Source organism: Falco rusticolus, chromosome 11, assembly GCF_015220075.1.
Source record: "Falco rusticolus isolate bFalRus1 chromosome 11, bFalRus1.pri, whole genome shotgun sequence".
Lineage (NCBI taxonomy): Eukaryota > Metazoa > Chordata > Aves > Falconiformes > Falconidae > Falco > Falco rusticolus.
This window is the reverse complement of record NC_051197.1, coordinates 28,090,902-28,110,968: the sequence shown is the minus strand read 5'-3', so window position 1 is coordinate 28,110,968 and position 20,067 is coordinate 28,090,902. Positions and strand designations below refer to the sequence as shown.

At 48.8% G+C, this 20,067-nt stretch overlaps 1 protein-coding gene across 10 annotated transcripts in view; it reads right to left on the bottom strand.

Annotated features, from left to right (window-relative positions):
- Positions 1-1,556: 1,556 nt before the first annotated feature.
- RGS8 (regulator of G protein signaling 8) overlaps positions 1,557-20,067 on the bottom strand; it is a 30,562-nt gene continuing 12,051 nt past the window's right edge. For 8 of the 10 annotated variants that reach the window (XM_037404567.1, XM_037404559.1, XM_037404565.1 and 5 more), the window contains 4 exons: positions 19,678-19,779; positions 18,679-18,743; positions 10,210-10,376; positions 1,557-8,475 (listed from right to left, as the gene is read on the bottom strand). In XM_037404567.1, the coding sequence (XP_037260464.1) occupies positions 8,293-8,475; positions 10,210-10,376; positions 18,679-18,743; positions 19,678-19,769 (507 nt within the window). In that variant the 5' untranslated portion in view covers positions 19,770-19,779 and the 3' untranslated portion in view covers positions 1,557-8,292. The remainder of the gene's footprint in view (positions 8,476-10,209; positions 10,377-18,678; positions 18,744-19,677; positions 19,780-20,067) is intronic. The other 2 variants (XM_037404560.1, XM_037404568.1) reach the window with 1 other exon arrangement.

The window sequence follows — 20,067 nt, the reverse complement described above, 5'->3', positions numbered from 1 at the left end:
CCGGGATTGCCCTCAGCAGCTGCCCAAGCCTTCTCCAGCAAGCGCAGGCTCCCCCAGACTCCCTAAACTGGCCCTTGGGACTTGCCCCATCGCTCTGACTTCTCCAGCTCTCACTGCCCATCTCTGGCTCATGCATGCCCTGGTCCCCAGATGTGCCTTCCCTGCCCGGTGAGCCAGCCCTTGCCTTTCCCGTTCCTTACTTGTTCGCCCCCATCCCAATGCCAGACCTCGCCCCAGGCTTTGCTGGTGATTCACCAGCCTGTTCCTGCTCATTTCTCCCGTTTGTCCCCCAAGGATGGATCAAGCTGAGACCTTGATGCGAGATGCCTGCTGGAGCCTGGGACTGCTTTTTATGCTGAAGAAAGTATTTGTTTGCTCTTCCTGGCCTGATCATGCTTGATCCATTCACAGCTCCTGGTACAGGGAGCCAACTCGGCACTTCTTTTCATGCTGGGCAATAAGGCAGCGTGATGGAAACGCTGTCCAAGGGGCAGGTGGGTGCTGTGCCACCTGCAGCACCAGGAGCATGGGAGAGGCTGGTGCCCCAGCTGTGCCACCTTCACCACGGCCACTTCTGGTTGCTTGCCAGTGGGATTAATGGGCTGATACAGACCGTTTGCTCCGGAGCTATCACTGCTCCCTGCGGGACAGCAGGATGTGTACAGAGGTGGTCAGGCTGGAGAGACCCAACCAGCTGCTTCAGCAGCCCCATGTCCCCCTGCCACACTCCCGGCAGGGAAAGGTCTTGGGTTTCTATTTTCCCAAACAAGCAGTTTACCAGCGCTGCTGCTCTGGCTGCAGCACGGTGAGCACATCCCCTCCAGGAAGGTCCTGCAGATTTACGCGTATTTCTGCCAGGTGTGTTTCCATGAGGTATGCAGTTCAGGGGAGCGAGTAATTTGTCCATGACGGAGCGCTGCTCACACCACCCCTCTGCACTGGCCATCACTGGTCTCCGTGCTGCCTGCCTCCCTGGGCTGAAGCCAGCGTCCCTGCTCAGCTCCTACCACATCTACTCTCCGGGCAGATGCCAGCAGCCCCACACTGGGGGAAAGCGTTGCTGCAGCCTTCTCCAAGAACAGCTGCTCCTGACTCTGCTTGCACTCAGGTCCTTGGGTCTGGGGTTTGGAGTGGGCAATCCATCACAGGCAGCAGTGGGGTGTACCCAGAAAAGGACAACAATGCACTGGTGGAAGGCTCTTCAGATTTCCCTTCCTTGCAGTTTCCTAGATCCTACTGACAATATTTCTGACACACCTCCCCAGACCACACCTCTGGGGAGATTGGTTCTAAATTGCTTCAACAGAGAATACTGACTGCTTCAAGTCAACATGTCCATTCTTTGCTGCCCCATCCAGCACGTCCACACCAGTGAAACCAGCACACGGAGGATGAGGGCAGGGTCCAAGAAGGCACAAGCTTCTCCCATCCTTTTCCTCCTCGACAGTCCTGCCAAAAGACACCCCTCCACCTCCCCAGCTCCCAATTCCCACTTTCCTCTCGCCATAGGAAAACATGCTCAACTCACACCTTTTCAGACACTCAGGCAGAGAGCGAATAGTCTCAGGTTGTTTATTACATCCTCACGGTCTCTATACAGTACAGGTGAGTAACACTTTACAATGTGACACGACTCAGTGGGGATATCATCGCTGGCTGGACACCTGGTACGGCTGAGGAGCTTCTCCAGCCTCACAGGGGAAGGTGAACCTAGCAAAGGAGCAGCTAATGCAGGGAGAAGGTCAGACTGAACCCGAGCCCATGCCTTCCCCAGAACGGGAAGGAATCAGACTGAACAGCCTGCGTGTCCTGTCCAAACAGCTCCTGCTGTTCCCTACCAACATCAGCAGCACCCAGACACTGTGGAGGCAGTTACAGCATCAGGACCTAGTTAAAACAATAACGTGGCATTGGGAAGGTCTTAAAAGAGTGGGTCTTTCTACCCAGGTACCTGGTGGCTCACTTCTGAGTTCACTCCGTATAAGTAATGCCCTCCTAAACCTGTCCCAAGCCACCTGCAAGCACATTGCCCAAGGAGCAAGGCATCTCTATTATTTAAGACAGCCTTATCCAGTGCTTAGGTTTGGACTCAGGTCCTCCAGGCCCCTTCATGCAGGGGGGACCCTGCCACCGCACCGAAGATGGAGCTGTCGGAGAGCTTAATCTGAACTCTGTGTGTCTGATTTGGGTTGCTTGTAGAGGAGCAGGGAAGAAAGGTTACAGGAGGATGAGATACTTCCATTGTGGTTTTTAAGGAAGGGGGAATCTACCCCAGGGAGTACTTGTACCCTGCTCTCTTCATTACCAGTCATTCCGCAGAGGACTGCATGAGTAAACACGGCACAAGAAGCCTCCTTCTTCCTTCCCCTTATTGCTTTTTAGCTGGTGACTGTGGGTACTGATAGAGCAATGTGAAGACGTTTCTCTTAGCGTGACGCTGCCATCTACGCTGTAAATGCAAAGCCAAGTAGCTCCTCATCCATCATGTTTTAGATCCAGCCTGGGGCATGCAGCACAAGATGCAAACTGGGAGTCGTGGGGATACTGGAGACAAGTGATTCACACTGCGGCTGGTCTCTATACCTCCCTGGTACACCACGTCCCTCAGAAGCACGCACTGCCTTTTCTTCTGTGCCTTTTTGCCAGAAACGTCGGGCTATTTCAGTAATAAGCTCATCTCCTTTAGCCGCCTCCCTCCCATGCCCTCAGTTCCCTGAACCCCGGTGGAAATTTCTGCAGTCTGAAATGAGAGGTAACTCCCTCCAGTGAAACCAAGAGGAGGCACAGAGCAGAACGATTGACTTTACTAAGGAAATACAACACACACACCTTTATTTACACTCTGGTTTTTATATCGGAAAGCTAAGAGGAAGCACAGCTGAGACCCTGCCAAAGCAGCCGCTGCCCCTGTGCAGCACGGCTGCCCTCTCAACCAGCCAGCCCCTGCCACAAGCACGGCACGTGGAGCGCCGATGGAAGTAGACGATGCAACAGCGGGGACAAGACAAGCCTCTGCAAAGCCCAGGGTGTGTGGGGTAAAGAAAAGCATCCTGGTCTAGCAACAAAATGTACTTTAATTCCAGTTCTGTGCTATAAAGCTTCAATGCCGGAAAAAAACAAAATACCAAGGAAGAAGACAACCGCAGCAGCCCCAGGAATGAAAGATAATGCAGAAATTATGTGAAGCATTTTCTTCTTATATAATGGGCAAGGAACAGCTATTAGGAGCTTTATAGTGGCAGTAGGAGGCATGTAGGAGAGGGATGGCAAGACCAGAGACAAGCATCTGCAGAAGTAAAAGCTAAAGAAGAGAGGATGGGGATGGAGGGTACACAAACACAAGGGCATGGGAGGAGGTTATGAGACCCAGGCTCAGATATATGGGGACAAAGAGTGCTGGTGGTGAGGAAGGCTGGCAGGGACAGGAGTGCTTCAGGGAGGAAACCATAAGGAGGAGGAGGAGGAAGGAAGACCACAAGGACAGGACTGAAGAAAGGGGGATTGGAGGGAGAAGCAAGAAGCCCCCAGGGAGGGGAGAGCTTGCAGCAACGGGTGAGAGGCACTCCAGGACTGGCATGAGGTATGCTTTGCTATTGCTCTGAATGCTGTAAACATTTTGGTTTTGTGTCTATCAGTGAACATTCAGTTCAGTTTGATACATGTGCTCTTACGGGTAACTGGAAGCTTAGCAGAGTTTTATGTCTCTTATCACTAGTCAAACTTACACACAAGGTGAACACAACACTGGCTAAAAATCTCATTTTATGTCATTATGCCTAATTCTCCTATTTTAACATGCACATCTATGGCTCAGAAAAGCTTCTCTAGTAGAAGACACTAAATAACATACACACAAAGTCGCATGCACTGTCACCCACCCACACCGGCAGACACACACCCCTATTTCCCTCCCCTACTTAGACTAGCGGGACTTTGCCCATCACACCTGCCCAGCGTGGGGGGCAGGTACCCATCGGTACATTAACAAGTCCAATACAAGCGATGGAAATCATCCCAAACTTGGCCGATGGGCCAAAGCAGGAGAAATTCAAAGCAGATTGGAGTTCTGCATCTGCTTCTGGACTTAACACCACCTGAAGCTTATAGAAAAGGGAAAGGCAATTTGTAAACTCCTCTTCCCTTTTGCTGTCAAAGGACTTGGGAGCAGAATAAAAAGAGCTGAGCAAAACAATTTTTTTTTTCTGCTCTTTATATGATGGTGCACACTGACATTACTTGAAACAGGAGGAAAATTTTGGAGGTGTGTGCTTGCGGAGAGGGGAAATCGGGTTTGTAAGTTATGAATATCCCTTTCACATCAGTAAGAGATGAATCAAAGATAGGATGTTTGTCCTTGATGGGGATTAGTCATCACTCAGTGCTTTCCGAAGCTTTGGCTCAGTCATTATTTCCCTAATCAGCCCCTGGTTTAAGGGGAAGAGCTATAAGCTGCCTATTTTAATTCACTTCAGACTGACATTTGTCATAAAAGAAGCAGCTGGTGCCAATTTCTTGTTTTAAAAAGAAAAAAATTACTTTAAATAACTGGTCTGCTTTCCTTCAAGAGAGACAAACTGTAAAAGCAGCAACAAAAATAACCATGACAGACTCATATGCCTCAGACGATACTTTTGCTCCACTCTGTGCTCCAGGATGTTTCCCATGGAGGATATTATCTGGCACCAATTTAACGGGCAAAAAACTTCTCCTACATCAACCGGCATCAATGCAGTTCCTGTCAGCATTGCAGCAATGGCATCTGCGAGTGCACCCACTCAAAGCAATTCCCCAGGTCGATGGAGGAGAGGGGGGAGCTTGGTTTTCACAGCGTGTTGGCTACTTTGAAGTTTTTCCCAAAACTTTTTGTGTTCTGACACAAACTGAAATTCAGGATGACAGCACCAATGCTGGAGGAGCTTGCTGAGAGATGCTACCTCCTGGGCTTCCCAGAGCCACACTCTGAATAGGACCAGCTGTTGTAGCCGTCAGGGAAGCCTGGGAATTGTCCTCACTTCTGAGTCTGCTCCTCATTCCTCAACATAAACATCTTGTTTCTGCTGTTTCCTCATTGCCTGGTTGTCTCTGTGACCCTCACCGCCATGGGTGGCTGCAGGGCACTTGGCTGAAAAGCCTTGTCTGGGATGAATCAGCTGGCACTAGAGGTCAGCATCATCCAAGCCCACCCAGAAGGTGTATCGGTGGGTTTTAACAAGGCAGATAATATGGCGTTCTGGCTTCTTTTTAAAAGCAAGGACGGCATAAGCCTGTTGCTGCTGCCGTCTCTCACATCCAGGGCAGCACTGGGATGCTTTTTGCATGTGCAGTCAAGAGGAGGCTGAAACGGAGGAAGGCAGGGCCAGACAAGGTGGCCTCCCTTCGTCCCTTGCAACACAGCTTGTCTGACGCCCCAGCACTGGGAAGCTGAGCTGCCCCGTTGCAGCGGTTCGATCACCCGTCGCTGTGCCATTTTGCGGTTGCAGTGACACTGGGTACCACTGGCACTGCAGGGCGTCTCAAGGGTAACTACTCCAGCCGAAGCAGCCTGTGACCCTGAGAGATGCCAGTTCATCCTGTGTTACGCAGGTGTGGTAGACGTATTTCTCAGAAAGGAGAGTTCTTCCAGCCCCTCAGGGACTTTGCATCCTCACTTGCAGGTCAAGCATTGAGAGTGTTTCACCTCAGTGTGGGGTATTTGCCCTCCTCCTTCCCTTTCACCTATGGCAGGAGGGGGCTGTGCAGGTGATATGGCTCTGTTCCATTTCCTATAGCCCAGATACCCGCAGGGACAGCCGCTGCATGCAGGCTCTGCATCCTTTGCTCCTCTTTGACTTCTTCCAGATCATTGCACAAGTTTGCTCAGACACGTGTCCCACTAGACCTTCTGTGCCAGGTACATTGTTTGCCATAAAGCTACGGGCCCATGAACAGGTGCCCAGTTGAGCTACTGCACAATGTAGACCCCTTGGATGAATTGTGGCAAACTTGGAGTATTTTCCAGACCTTGCTTGTTCCTCCTTCAAATAAGCAGCAAAGAAGTTTGCATGAAGCTGCCACAGCGAGATCTGCAAAGTAACATCCAGACCTGGAGCTTTGTCTCTCTGGACGCGTGACATTATGGACCTGGCATACCTCAACAGTTCCAAAAGATGTGTTGTTGAGCCTGAGCGTGGCAACATCTCTGGCCATGCTCCAGCCCCTGCTTCTCAAGCTGCCTGGCAGGGCTGGAGGACCAGCAGGAACACTGGTTCATGATGCCACAGCATGCTGCTCTTTCTGGCCAGTCAGCTGGAGATGGTATTTGCCCACCAAAGAACTGGAGAATTCTAGAGCTGACCAACAGGTACTGAAAAGCAGGTTTCCCTACCCAGCATAAATTTTGCACTTGTACTGCAAAAGATTTTAGTGTCTTAGACACCTCAGGAATAGACCTCCAGAATAAACCAAACTTGCTTACCATCTCTATCTTGATCCTAAACCTGTTTGTCCTAATGTCCTGCACAGCATCCTTACAAAAAGCCTCAAAACCTATTTCCTACCTGATGCATAGACAGTCAATATCACAGAGTCACAGAGTCATTTAGGTTGGGAAAGACCTTTAAGATCACCAAATCCAACCATTAACCCAAGACTGCCAAGTCCAAGCAAGCTTTTTGTATCTCATTCCAAGCATGTTAAGCTTACCTTTAGAATTCACTCTACCTAGTTTACACCATGCTACACTAAATCTTTACTATCAGTTTTCTGTTGCATCAAACCTACCCACCGCCCTCAACTAGAGCAGAGGTTCACAGCCTCCGATCTGTGGATGATTGAGAGAGGAAAAGATCTGTGGGGTCACTTTCCAGGCCTTCATAAAACTAAGAAAACAGACCTCTGGTCTGTAGGCTCCACTCCACGGATGGGCTGTCTGCATCTCCACCAGAGAATACTGCAAGGATCTGACAGCCGATGAGCTGGGTCAGCGGTGCCATGGGAATGGAGCCTTCAGATGGTACGTGTCCTTGCACAGCACAGAGGAGGTGCCACACAGAACCTTCTCCTGTGGCTGGCTATCTAGGCTATGGGAACAGGGCCAAAGAGCACTTCACACCTGGACACTGCTCCCCCGGGTCCTGTTTTTAAGCAAGCACCATGCAGCAGGGTCTGTGTCTTTAGTAGTTCTTTGCATGGCATTGAACCCACAGTGGACAATCGGTAGGTAACGACAACAGTCAATAATCAGTAAATAACAAAGATAATGCAATTGTGATTTTGCAGGTTACCTCTCCCTGCCACGCACGGGTCAGGTACTACAGGAAAAATGTTATCTGCCATAGCAGAGAGGTCTTGTGCTCTTCTTACACCTCAGCGTGGGGCAGATGAGACATTCCTTCTCTCGACTCTTTCCCAACAGCTGGCAGGTTGTTCCCAAGAAGCCACCAAGCCTGTTAATGTCTGTGGCGGCCAGGAGCTTCTCTGTGTTAGGTTTTGGTACTGTGCCTAGCACAACGGAGCCTCAGTGACGACTGGGGCCTCCAGGCTGAACTACAGTACAAATAAATAGTATTAATGAAAAACAATCATTCACACTAGAAGACTTGCCCGACAAAGTCTAGCGAGAGCTTTTGGGATTACCTTCCTCATGAGAAAAACTCAGCTTCTCGACAGTCTTATGGAAAATAACTCCTCCACCCCTGGAAGATAAGGGGGTGTGACAGGGTAGCAGCTGGTGTCATAAGGTGTGCAACCAAAATCAAAAAGTGAGCTGAGTTCATTGATGGTTTCTGCTCCGTGAAGTGGCATGATTCATGTGCCTTTGCCTTCTCTCTCCCTTCCCTCTTTCCCTCCTCACGGTCTCTGGATCCAGACACCAGCAGCCAGCGTGTGAGACAACGCTTTGGACTGGATTTGATATCACAAGTGTCAGAACCACCCTTAGGGCCCTTCTAAAAGATGTCTGGAAGGATGGAAAAGATGCAGTGGCATTATTTACGCACAAACCAACGTAGTAATTTTAAAGGAAACCTGCTTTCCCCACAGATGACCCTGTGACTAGAGAGGATTATGGGTTTGTGCTAGAGAGAGGCAAGAACTGCAAGATGCTACCATTAACCAGAAGAAAAAAAGAAAAAAAAAATATCACAGAATCTCAGAGTTCTAATACCGCATCTGGATCACACTCTGGAAGCCTCCCCTTCCCCTTCTCCCTCTTTTCCCATTCCCGCTGCTTTTAACACCAAGAGAGTTTCACATTTAGACATCGGTTTTGGCTGTTGTGGGAAGCACATGGTTTCTGAGGGCCCCATTGCTGCTCTAGCTGAGCCTCCTCTGGGTTTGAGACAGCAGGTCTGTGTAAATTTTGGATCTCAGGAACCTGGGGTAAGAGTCTTTCTCCATCAGGCTGTGCACCTTCCCCTGAGCTTGGTCAAAGCAAGAGAGGGAGGGTTCCTGCATATTTCTTCTTGTCAGCTCCCGTGTCTGGAAGTCTATGTTCACCTGGGGAAAGTAGCAGAAGAGAGTTTGGTACCAAGTGACCGGTTTGCCTGCTTCAAATGGCACATTTTGTCTCAGCTGTGGCTGGAGAAGCGGCAGCAGGACCAAGGTCCTACCCTTGGGCCATGCCTAAACAGCCCCTCCCAAACTCTGTGGGGTTCAGCAACCCAGTGTTATGAATCCTGCCCCAAATTTGGAAAAGTAGAGCTAGATTTATAGTGATCTGAGCACCTCTGAAATCAAATTACCTTTATTCATGCTCTTACACACAGGTTTATGTAGCGCATCTTCTAAACATGCTGACTCAGCCTAAACTCTCTCCTGTCGACCAAGGTTTCTCCGCTTCTTTTACTCTTCACTCCATGCCCAATGTAAGGGTGAATGAACTTTCAGCTGGGTTTAAACTACTGGTCCATTCTTATTAAATGTTTCTAAACTCTGTTGTTATAAAATAAATTGTTTGATTTTTCCCATAACAGCTTGGTGTTACAATGTCTCGAGCAGGGACTTTAAAAAACAAACCACCCTCCTGTTATGACTGCCGCTTGTTTGCAAAGCCAACAACCTGAGCTTTCCTGTTTTCTTTCCCTAGCAAAGCAGTCACCCTTGGGTAGGGCTATTGTTTAAAACCTGGCTGAAAAGTCCTTATTCGTTGTTATTATCCCAGCGTCCAAACTTAAAGGAGTCTAGCAAGTAAAGCTGTCTGCCTTAACTGGGATGGCAGCAGTATAGATCAGCTCTCTGTGTCACTCAAGGGTCATTTCACATTCTAGCACGCCAAAACGCTGACAATAGGACCAGATTTTAGGAAAGACCCCAGCCAACCTGCGCTCACATTTCTAACCCAGATTCAGCCCTGCGGTCCTGAATCTGAAATCTCACCCAGCTTCACGAATAAGAGCAGGAAGACGCTCGCCGAAGGCGATGGGGGTTGAAGCGTGCCCCAAAAGCACCCACACCCCTCAGTGTAGCTCTGGGTGCTTCTCAGTGGCCTCACATCATCCCTTCTAGTTCAAAGATGGAATAAAGAGAGTCCTTCTGGGGGGATCCCTTGCAGGCAGCTGTATCGTGACAAGAACCCAAGCAATCTAGCAGGAAGGAGGACAGCACCCTCCTGGCTGTGTTACGAATACAATAACACAACTCAACATCACGATGCAGGATCTGATGGTCACATCAGCCTGTCAGTACTTGAAAAAGGACTTAACAATTCCAGGCTTCAGGTTGTGACTGCACTTTTTGTTCAGCTCTGAGCTATTGCTTGTATCTTTCAGGAGGTCTAATTGAGTTGGGAGTTAGTCAGCAGATAAACACTCCTCCCTGGAGAGTTAACAAGTTAGTCATTTGTGGGTTGCTTCTGTGCAAAATGTCCTGCAAGAAATCAGCCCAATAGCCTGCTTGGGGGATTGATAGCAAATAACAGGAGCAAGGTGAAATACTCCTAGGAAGCTCATAGAGGTTAGGAAATGTAGGTTGTGTTTGCCAGTGAACTCACTGACTATGACTAATTTAGTGCCATCAAAGTAGTTGCCCTCCCTAGGGAATGAGTCACCACAAGCAGCGGTGGCAGCAGCATCAGGCAGGATGGCATTGCCGTCCCCCTTACCCGCTCCTCACCATCACCTCTGGGAGGGGAGGGAGTGCTCCTCGACCCGTCACGGGTCCCAGCATGGGGAGACGGACTCGCTCCCCACGCCGCAGGGATGCTCTGCCTACCCGGGGTGCTGGCATACCCACCTCTCGAGGAGCCTGCACATCGATGAACTCCTCGAAGATCCGCTGAGCCTTGGAGGCCAGCTTGGCTGCTGAGCGGGTCTTCTTGAAGTCCTCACAGGCGAGCCAGAACTCCAGGTTTTCCTCACTGAACTCTGTCTTCAGGAAAGCACGGAAAGCAGCCAGCCCATCTGCAAAAAAGACATGGGGAGTGGCAACAGGAGGAGAAAGAGGGCAGGGAGCAGCCTCTTCAACAGACATCCCTCCATCCACCCCTGCTTATCAAAGACCATTTGATTTTTCTCCTGAGGTCTGCAATCCCAGGATGTGTCCATAATTTACACCATCACATCAGCTGGACTCTCATGAGCTGCCACCAAGTCAAACACCATTTGCTGTTGCTCTGAAAAAAGTGTTCTGCCAGCTAACATGGCAAAAGTCTTTCTTCAAGATTGGGGCACCTAACCTTTGAAAAATTCCTCTTGAAAACATCAGGCTTCAACACTACAGTCTCTTGGCCACAGCATCTTGTGCATGTTAACGTGACACTTTGTAGTGTCCTATCTGTCATTAAGAAAAACCTTTAATAAAACATACCGTCTGTGGACTTGACTCCCGTGTTTTCTGTCACTTTGCTTTATTGCCTTGTGACATGTTTTTAGTTCTTATTTAAACAGAGGAAGGATCTCGGAGAGTCTAACTGTTACAGCTACAATAAAGGGGAGAGGGAAAGGACGGGACATAATTACTACTTGTCTAGTCAGTGGTAAAAGTGTTCTTATCACTTGTTAATGCTTAGCAATTGTGACATTTCCGTAATGTAATCTGAGTCAGCCGGGGCAGATTGGAAATGTGGAAAGTTTTACTAGGCAGTCTGTGTCCTCTTAAACCCCTGCCTGGGCATATTTATGGACACAGCTATTGTTTTTTATTTCCTTTCCCTGGCACCAGTAGAGTTGAAGTAGCTGAAGGTTTCACACATGCCCTTTCTCCTTTCTTTAGTCTTGGGATAAATTTGGCTTCTAATTTTTTTTTTTTCCAGTAATGAGTTCCTTTTCCTGGTCTTTTTCTATAGGGCCTGAGTATTTGTAGTTTATGACTGGAAATCTCCTGAGTCAGCACTGGCTACTTCCAAGCAAGTGTCTAAAAATATTGATGGAGTTGGGAACACACTCGGCAAGGTCAGACTCCCCAAAGGTGTGAGAGGAGCAAGTGCACGTGTGCCTGGCAGGGACGGACAAAGACTGACGAGGATCTGTAGGACCTGAACTCCTGCAGTGCTGGGGTCTGGGGGCTCCACCTGCCCTTTCTGCTGCGGGAGATCTCGGCAGTGCTGCCTTCCCTCCTTCCTCCCGTGGCAGGGAGTGTGGGAGCTGGGATGGAGCCCGTGGGGTGACGCCTGATACTTGGTGTGGGTCATTTCCACATGTCCACACCAAGCCCCAGCCCACCAGGGACAGGGCTGGCCAGTGTCACAGGATCCATCACAAACTCCCCTACGGCTTTGTCCTTGTTTTCTTGCCAGCACCAGGTACGCCAGGAGAAGCAGCAATGTAACATTGCCCTTTTTCTCCCCTGTATGCCCTAATCCTATTCCTGATTCTCTTGTTTCTGGTAATAATTTAGAACATGGAGATCTTTTTTTCAACTTTAGGTCCTGAGCCTCAAGCCCTAAGTAATGGCCCCAGGTTTTGAACAGCAACTAACAATTGTATTTCAGGCTGCTTGTAAGTCAGCAGGGAAGTCTGGCTGTCCAGATCCTCAAAAGGAAAGGCAGGGAAGATATTAGGCTAGACAGGACCAAACTACAGGCTAAACCTCTCCCCTCTGTCTTTCTCCAAACTCCTTCATTAATGGGCTCCGCACCGCTAAGTGCTCTGTCAGCAATCTGCCTCGCAAAGAGCACAGCAACCAGCACCTAAAACAGGCACATGCTGTCCTAGCTACGCTTGCTTCTCCCGTCAGCCCCAGGAGAGCAAGAAATAGCAGGATCATACCAACTCATCCTGCCACTTCTTAATTAATGCACTTTTAGGAGAAGATCAGGGTTTCAGATTGCTACTGTGGACAAAACCAGGGCTCTCCTCCATGAGCACTGCAAAGCAATTAACAGTGCAAACTGTGGGTTCAAGCCTGGGGCAATAATGTGACATTAGCTTCGGAGAAACCTGCAGAGCAGACAGTGCCGAAGGCATCTCCGGGAGCGGGGTACCTGTCAGGATCATGCTGCCCATGGCTGCTTTCAGCCTCTCCATATATAAATACGGTGAATAAGGGAGATGTTTTAGGCCTGCTCCCTTGCTCCCTTTCCTGAAATCTAAAAGACAGAAATATTTTTCAAAACCCCTAAATGCCTATAAATTTCACAGGGCCTGTGTGGGAGCAAGTGGAAGACTTGAGAATAGAGCAGGGGGTCTTTGCAGGAGGAAAAGGAGCAGATGCAACAGCAGGCTGGCAGGTTTCACGGTAAAGAAAGTACAACAGCAAGAATGCAGCAGTGGCCTGAGATGTATGTTGTTGTATATATCATTAGCCCCTAGGATGTTTGACGTTAAATATTCCAGCACCCAAGCACACTGCTATGATTGTACAGCCCCCACTGTGTGTCCCTGCAGAGGTCTTGCTGCTCTTTCTCTGTCCTGGTCCTTTTTCCCATCCTTTCCTCTACAACAGCCCCAGAGCCCCAGCACTGACAGAGGATCACTTGTAGAAATAGCAGCTTTGCATGGCAAATAGAATATCTGCAAAATAGCATATCTGCAAAAAGAAGGGCACGTCATGACTGATGAGTGAGAAAGGCATTTCCTTCAGCCCTGCCCCGGGGAGCAGCCGTAGCAGGTCCCTCCTGGGACCAGGAGGTTTCCATGCGCTCTGCCTCCCGCCCTCATGTCAATCAGCTCCTTTTTATCTTGAAGTAAGTTTAGGCAGCAGGTAGACAAATACTAGTGTCTGGCTGTTCTCTATTTCTTTATATACACCTGTCATGCCCTCCTCACAGCCTCTGAGGAAAAGATGAAGCTGGACCCATGAGGACCTTGCAGAGGAGGCCTTGGATGCAGGAGAGGTCATCCTTGGCTCAAGGGCTTTGCACAGAATTCATCTTCAGCCTTTGACCGCCTGCCAGTGCTTACAGCTGTGCCTGGCAGCTGGAGATGTGGGCCCAGATGACTGGGCAGTGGTAAATCACTGCCCACGAGCTGATCATGGAACAATGACAAATCTGATTGAAAGGGCAGGAGGGCAATTAGGTATGGGAACTGCCACCACCTGAGCTGGAATTTGAGCTGGATGTTGACTTTAATCTCCTCCTACACATGAAGGCTATTAGGGGAGCATCGCTGGTGGATGATCAGTGTTTCAAAGCTCACTCCACCCAACTGGACAGCTTTTTTGCTGGGGCAACCAGCACTGGAATGCAGTGCGATATGAGCAGGAGAACATCACCTACTAAGTCAGCCTCCTGAAGTGTCCCAGAACATGGTCAGAGCACCTAAGAAGTGCAATTCCAAAGGTATGCTTTACAGAAAAAGCACAGAAATGAAAAGCAGGATTAGAAGCTTTCAGATGCAGCAGCACAAGATATCCCTACCATGTAGCCTAAAGGCATGGCCATTCAAGAAGACAGACACGTACTGGTATGGGTGCACAGCCTTTCAAGACAACTACTGGACACGTTCAGGAATTTGACTCAGGAGTGGTGAGCCTTGCTTGAAGCCAAAGGAGTAAATCAGTATTGATGGAGTAGATAGGATGAAGGCAAAGAAATGGAGCTCTTCTACTGAGTGCCAAGAGTCTGAAAAAAGTGGAAGACATTTGCTTTTTACTTTTGCAGTGTAAATAGTAGCCTCAAAACGCCCTGCTCTCCATTCAAATAGACCAAGGGAGTGCACGAGAGGATTGTCAGGAAGGATTGTGCAAGTACTTGTACATCACCCCGTCCCAAGATCTTGCAGTGCACCGTACGGCTGTAACCTTGCAGGTCCCCTGTGCACTAGGCAATGACCAGAATGTGTGTTTTATAGATCAGCCAGGCAGATCAATGACTGGGGCTCGGATGCTCCCAACATCCCATTCAAATACTATTCTTCAGGCCATGGAGAGCAGATCCTTTCCAGCAAGAAGGGCTGTGGAGGAAGGGGCTGAACTGGCTAGCACAAAACACAGCACAAGTCTTAACCAAAGTGACCTTCAGCAACGCGAGGCCGAGCTTAGTGGTTTAAATCATTCAGGCAGACAGCTTAATAGCCAGGCATTAGCCGCTGCTGGAGTAAGCAAGCGATCAACGATCGTTTATTTAATGCACACATTTAACGCCATCGGGGCAAGCGGAGCTTCATGTAGGGAATAAAGGTAGAGTCCCTGCGGCTGGTAGATGGATGGATTAGCTCTATGGAGCACGCTGGGTCCAGGGCCGAAGAGACAAGGCCACAGTGCTCTGTATGGCGTACGTGCATGCTCTCACTGCTGCTTAGCATGGCTTCCTTGAATGTTAGCTGCCTGTCACCAGCACAATGCTAATGCTAATGCTGTTCTGGCTTAGAAAGAACTAGGAGTAGGCTGGGATATTCCTGTGCTGTGTAGGAAGAGGAGCGATGTGTAGACAACAGAAGGAGGAGGACAACAATAAAGTTTGGGCAGAAGAGCACAGAGATCACAAAAAATGGTGGGAGGAGGTGGTGGGGAAAAAGTCACCCTTGAGATAAAAATGGAAATTCAGCGCAAAGGTTTTTCTGCATCAGATGCTCCATTGAAAAGTGACTAAGGGTTGAGGACAGACTGTCCGGCTGGATTCTGGACAAATGACAAGCCATGTGTCCAGCCCCGCAAGGGATGCAGAATGAGACATGCTATTGCTTGTGTTTCCCTCCAGCAGCCTGTCAAAAGAAATCTCCATCTGGCTGACCAGCCTGTACCTCTTGGGCATGGGCACAGAGGGGGGATTACTCCTCAGTTACTCACATGCATGCACACACACTCTGCAGACCACACTGAGCTCCACTTCCCTGGGAGCCACCGCTAACCCGTACCGGCACAAAATGGGAAAAAATGTCAAAATCTAGCATGTTAAAACCACTGCTTGTGCTCCCTGAGCACCCAAGGAAGCTTGCCACATACTATCTGTCTCTTATTCTTCCAATTCCCTGCTACAAGTAGGATCAAACTCCTCTCTCCTGTTGCTTGCCACACTCAGAAGCCTTGACCCAAGGGAACACTGCTGCGCAGCGCCTGCGTCTCTTGCAGTCAGCTCAGATGAGGCTCCTCCCGTAAAAAGGGAATTGACTGGCTGACCCTATGTTTTCAAGCCGATTTGCTTCACCCATTAGCAAAACCAAGGAGGATACTGCATTGACCTGTTCAGCTGGGGCTGTCAACGAAACGGAGCTGAGCTGCGTCCTACCATTCAGCACTGGTTACTCTACAAGGGCTAGGCTGAGGGATGCTGAAATCCCAAAGCCAGTGCAAAAGGAAGGTGGGGGTATGACAGAGAGAACCTTTCTGCCTTTCCTACTCACAGTCTCTTGCTAATGTCAACACAAATTATTCTTTAAATGACTGGGGAATTAATCCACATCAGGCTATGTGGACTATACAGAGGAGCATTTCCCAGCCTGGGAATCTCTGGAGATGCACAACCGCTTCAAAACCCAGGGGTTTTCAATCCTCTACTCAAGATGCTTCCAGCCAGCAGCATGTCAGGATCAAACGTTACCTACAGAGGCCGTTCATTAAAACAAAGGGAAGAGAGGGAAGGTTGCGGGGCTCCAGAGGGCCATCACACTTCAAGGGTTATTTGACAAAACCAACCATAATGACACTCTTCACAGAGTCCGTATGATGCATGGCACCTGTTCAGATCACTTCCATTTAGAAACCTCTTGGAGACTCACGAAAATAGGAAGCAGAAGAGTGTAAGTCTTTTGGTTTTCCCATGAAGAGCACTGCAGCCCTGCGAGCGAGCTCCCTGTACAAGGGGTCACCCTGGCACTTCAGAGAGTGTTTTTAAGGAGCTCTGATCCACTTTCTTGCTCCTTGGAGCTCTTTTTGCACCTGTCCATCCCCTTGCAATACTACCCACAAAAACTTGAGCTCTCTGGGGTTGCTTTTTTCCCCCAAAGAACAAGTTGTCTGGAAGGGCCCCGAAACGACGGTGATATCTAACTGCAGCAGAAAGGGCCACTCAACCCCCTCAAATTGGCATCACAATCTCCCTTCCAAAACAGATGAACTGTCCACCTAGCAAAGAAAGAGTTTATGACAGATGCGTCAAGCAGAAGTGGTCTACCTGCTGATGCTTTGAGCCCCCAGGGGAAATTCTCCCTGAGCCCAGCTGGTGCTTAGCCCATGCCCCCAAGCATGAATTCAAATTTCCCCCCAGCTAATACTGTTCACCTGGGCAGTCACAGAGAAATTAGACTGAGACAGTTCTGTCCTGCTCTTGGCACTAAAAGTAGAATATGAGCTGGCAGCTTCGCTACGGACAGACGCAGGCAGGCCAGGCGCTGCTTTTCTTACTCTCCAGTGTTGGTCAGAGAAGGCACAAGGCTCCCTTACCCATCTAACATCAGCACATCTCTGACAGCGAAAGTGTCTTTTATCCTGCTTTCATAATAGATCTTCGGCAAATTTTTCTGTGTTTTGAAGACAAGTACACATAAGCAAAACCACAATGATTTTACCATATAATTCCTCTTACGGATATACGCTCTTCTCTCCTTTAAACCAGTGTAACTAAAATAACACTCCTGTTTCAGCGGAGCCTTTTGTATTTGTATCATCACAACCCTTGACTGCCAGGCTAGCAAATCCAGAAACTTCAGGTGCAGTTTATTAAACAACAAATTTTTTTTTGTCGCTGATCACTAGGCAATGTCACCATGGCTGCTGATAAAAAAAAGATTAATTTAAATTTTAAAGATCACCTTCTGTTGCTATTAGAAACTGAATATTTTTCATTAAGTGCCAGAGTTATCAGAATTACTTTCCGTTCTAGAGACAGGAAAAATTCTGATATCTCATTTATCACTCTATAAGGCTAATTTATTAATAAAAACAGACAGTCTTGTGGAGGCTGTTGGACGAAATAATTGAACCAAGGTTTGATTTAGCATTTGCAGCAGTCAGCTGAAGAGGGAACAATCTGTATAATGTCAGCACATACATGCCTAAATTCGCCAGCTTTTGTAACCAAAGCACTTTTGCTGCAGTCTGTACCTAAAATTCCAACTTTTTTACTGGTGAAGGAGGAACAGGGGCTCAAGGACAGAATAGGAACACTGATGGCAATATCCTGTCCTCCCCCCTCCCCATCCCCCTGGCACCCTATAGCCTCTGTGCGTATCCCCGTCTTGTTTTGAATTTCCATGCAAGAAATGTTCCCCCTTAGCCACAGCCAGCTCCACCATGTATTTTTTTCTACTGCCTGCAAAAGCAGTGATCTCAGCAAGATACTGCTGCTAAAATTACATATTGCTTTTTCTGCCTTGGTCAGCCAGCCTGTTCAAAGTTGTCACTTAATTCCCTGCCAAAACCGTTGTCAATTCAGTAGAAATCCAGCAAAATGACATTTTATTTAAAATAATAATATAATCCTACACTTAATGTCTTCAAATATAAGTGCAGCAGAATCTCTAAGAAAGCCAGGCAGTTCCTTATCGTGATAAAACAGCTCACTGCCCGCAGTGACTTTTCCCCAACCTTGGCTCACTCTTGTTTTATTCTCCATGAAAAGACATTAATGAACCTACACTGTGAACTTCACTGTCTTTCTTATAATTTCTCAGCGTGAAGGTGTTGGTGAAGCAGAATAATATTTTCTGAACAGAACTGATACGATTGATCTATTGAATGGAGCGAGGTGCGCTGATTATATGTTTGCACAAGGTTCCTGGATGTGAAATCTTCAGGTTTGCACTAACTGTAAATTAGCTTCTGCTAAGGGCTGCCACGTGTGATTTCCCTGCTATGGAGCAAGGTGTTCAAGGTTATCGGACCACACGCTGCTGGGTCGTAGATGCCCCAGCAAAGGCTGCGCTTCAACACGGCGTCCCTGCACAGCAGCTCAGAAAAGCAGCTGGAGGGAGAGGGAAATGAACTGGTGGTGCCAGTCTCGAGGGGCTTTAGTGAGCCAAGCACCTGCCATGCGCTTCTGTGAGAAGACCGGAGCCAGGGGCACGTGCTACAGACGGCCACAGCCTCGGGGTGCTGCCCCCAGTGCACCCCCAGGAGCTGGAGAAGGTCAGGCCATGGGGTGATGGCTCTCTGTTGTGATCACCCAGCCGGACAGGAGCAAAGCCAGGATGGGAACCCACAGAAAGTCACTCCCTCACCTCCTAACCAGAGGACAAATCCTGCTTATGAATGACGGTGACCACTGCCTAGCAGCTGCCCGAGGGACCATTCCCGTCTGACGCAATGCACGCTTCGTTTGCCCTAGCTACCACCAGTATTAAGGGTATGAGGGGCAAAAAAAGGTAGAATTCAATCTCTACTCACATTTATGGGACAAAAGGACATCAAAAGAGTCTGCCCATCTTGTTGCTTCTTCTGTCGACAGTCTTCTGTAAAGAAAGGAAGACGCAAGTTACAGAAAACCCCCGGCCGCTGACCCCCTCTGGGGCTGTTTGACAGGGACACCAAGGAAGGCTGGAATTCTTCTCCCCTTACTTTGGAGGTCTACAATGTAGAGGTCTCCAGGTGAGCAAGTCACCTTGGGCTGCCTTTAGAATCACTGAGGAGATACCAAGGGGCTTGCAGGGACTTGAGTGTCCTCATCGCTCATCCCCAGGTAGGCAGGTAAAACGGGCCAGATGAATCTCACCCAAAAAGGGACCAACTTTTCCTCATTGGCTCTAAGCAGAGGCCCAGGGAACAAGTTCGGATGTGGACATTTATACTGTAAAAGGCAAAAGTCAAGCGAAATGAAACCCACCCCTGCAGAAGTGTTTACTTTCCTGACTTTCAGAAGAAGGTTAGTCTTAGCTCAGATGTAAGCAGTGACTTGTGATCAGATGAATCTCATCCCGCTCATCCCAAATCAGGACTCTGGATTGCCTGAAGCATCTCTCTTCAGCATTGTACAAACTAACACAGGACTTTTTGGTAGCGTTTAATAGCAAGGCTTAGCTAAAGAGGACCGTGACCTGAAATTGCTGGTCACCTCTCATACCGAGTCAGCTGCTCAGACACTGATTTATGATGACAGAGGGGGAAATTACATCCTCAAATATGTGCTGACATGTCCCACATACAGCAATAGGCATCGTGCATGTGTCCTGTCTCACAGGAGAACTCCTGTCCCAATGATCCAGGTATTTTTGGAGGCTGTTCCTGCTGTCTCAGCACTGTTTCGTTTTCCTCTTTCCTTGTGGCTAAAAGAACCAGTCAAGGCTTACACAAAGTACAATAAAAGGAAGACAATACTAGAGGGAGTGGGTGGGCAGGGAGGGGAAGGACAGAAATGGGGTTGGGGTGGGATGCTGCAGCTATACTCACTTCAAAGCCCGGTTGGGCTTGTCCGGAAGAATAGCTGTGAAATCATTATATGAGTCTGATTTGTGAGACAGGCAGCCCAGGCGAGTCCTCATCCCTCTGTTCCTGCGGTCGATGAGGGGGAGCAGGGGTGTAAGCAGGGGAAAACCAAAGAAGATGATGATTATAAATCTAGCCAGAGTGGCAAAAAAACAAACAAACAAAAAAAAACCAAACCAAAACAAAAATACTCAGTGGCTCTGTGCCTCATGAGACCTGTGCCCTTGGTTCCCTCATCTGTGGGAGGGACCCTGAAACATCTCCAGTAAGATGCCAGGCAGATGGTAAGGACAGACACAGCGCCAGAGCAGCGAAGGCTCACCCCCACCGGTCCTTCAGCTGCCCTGACTGCCA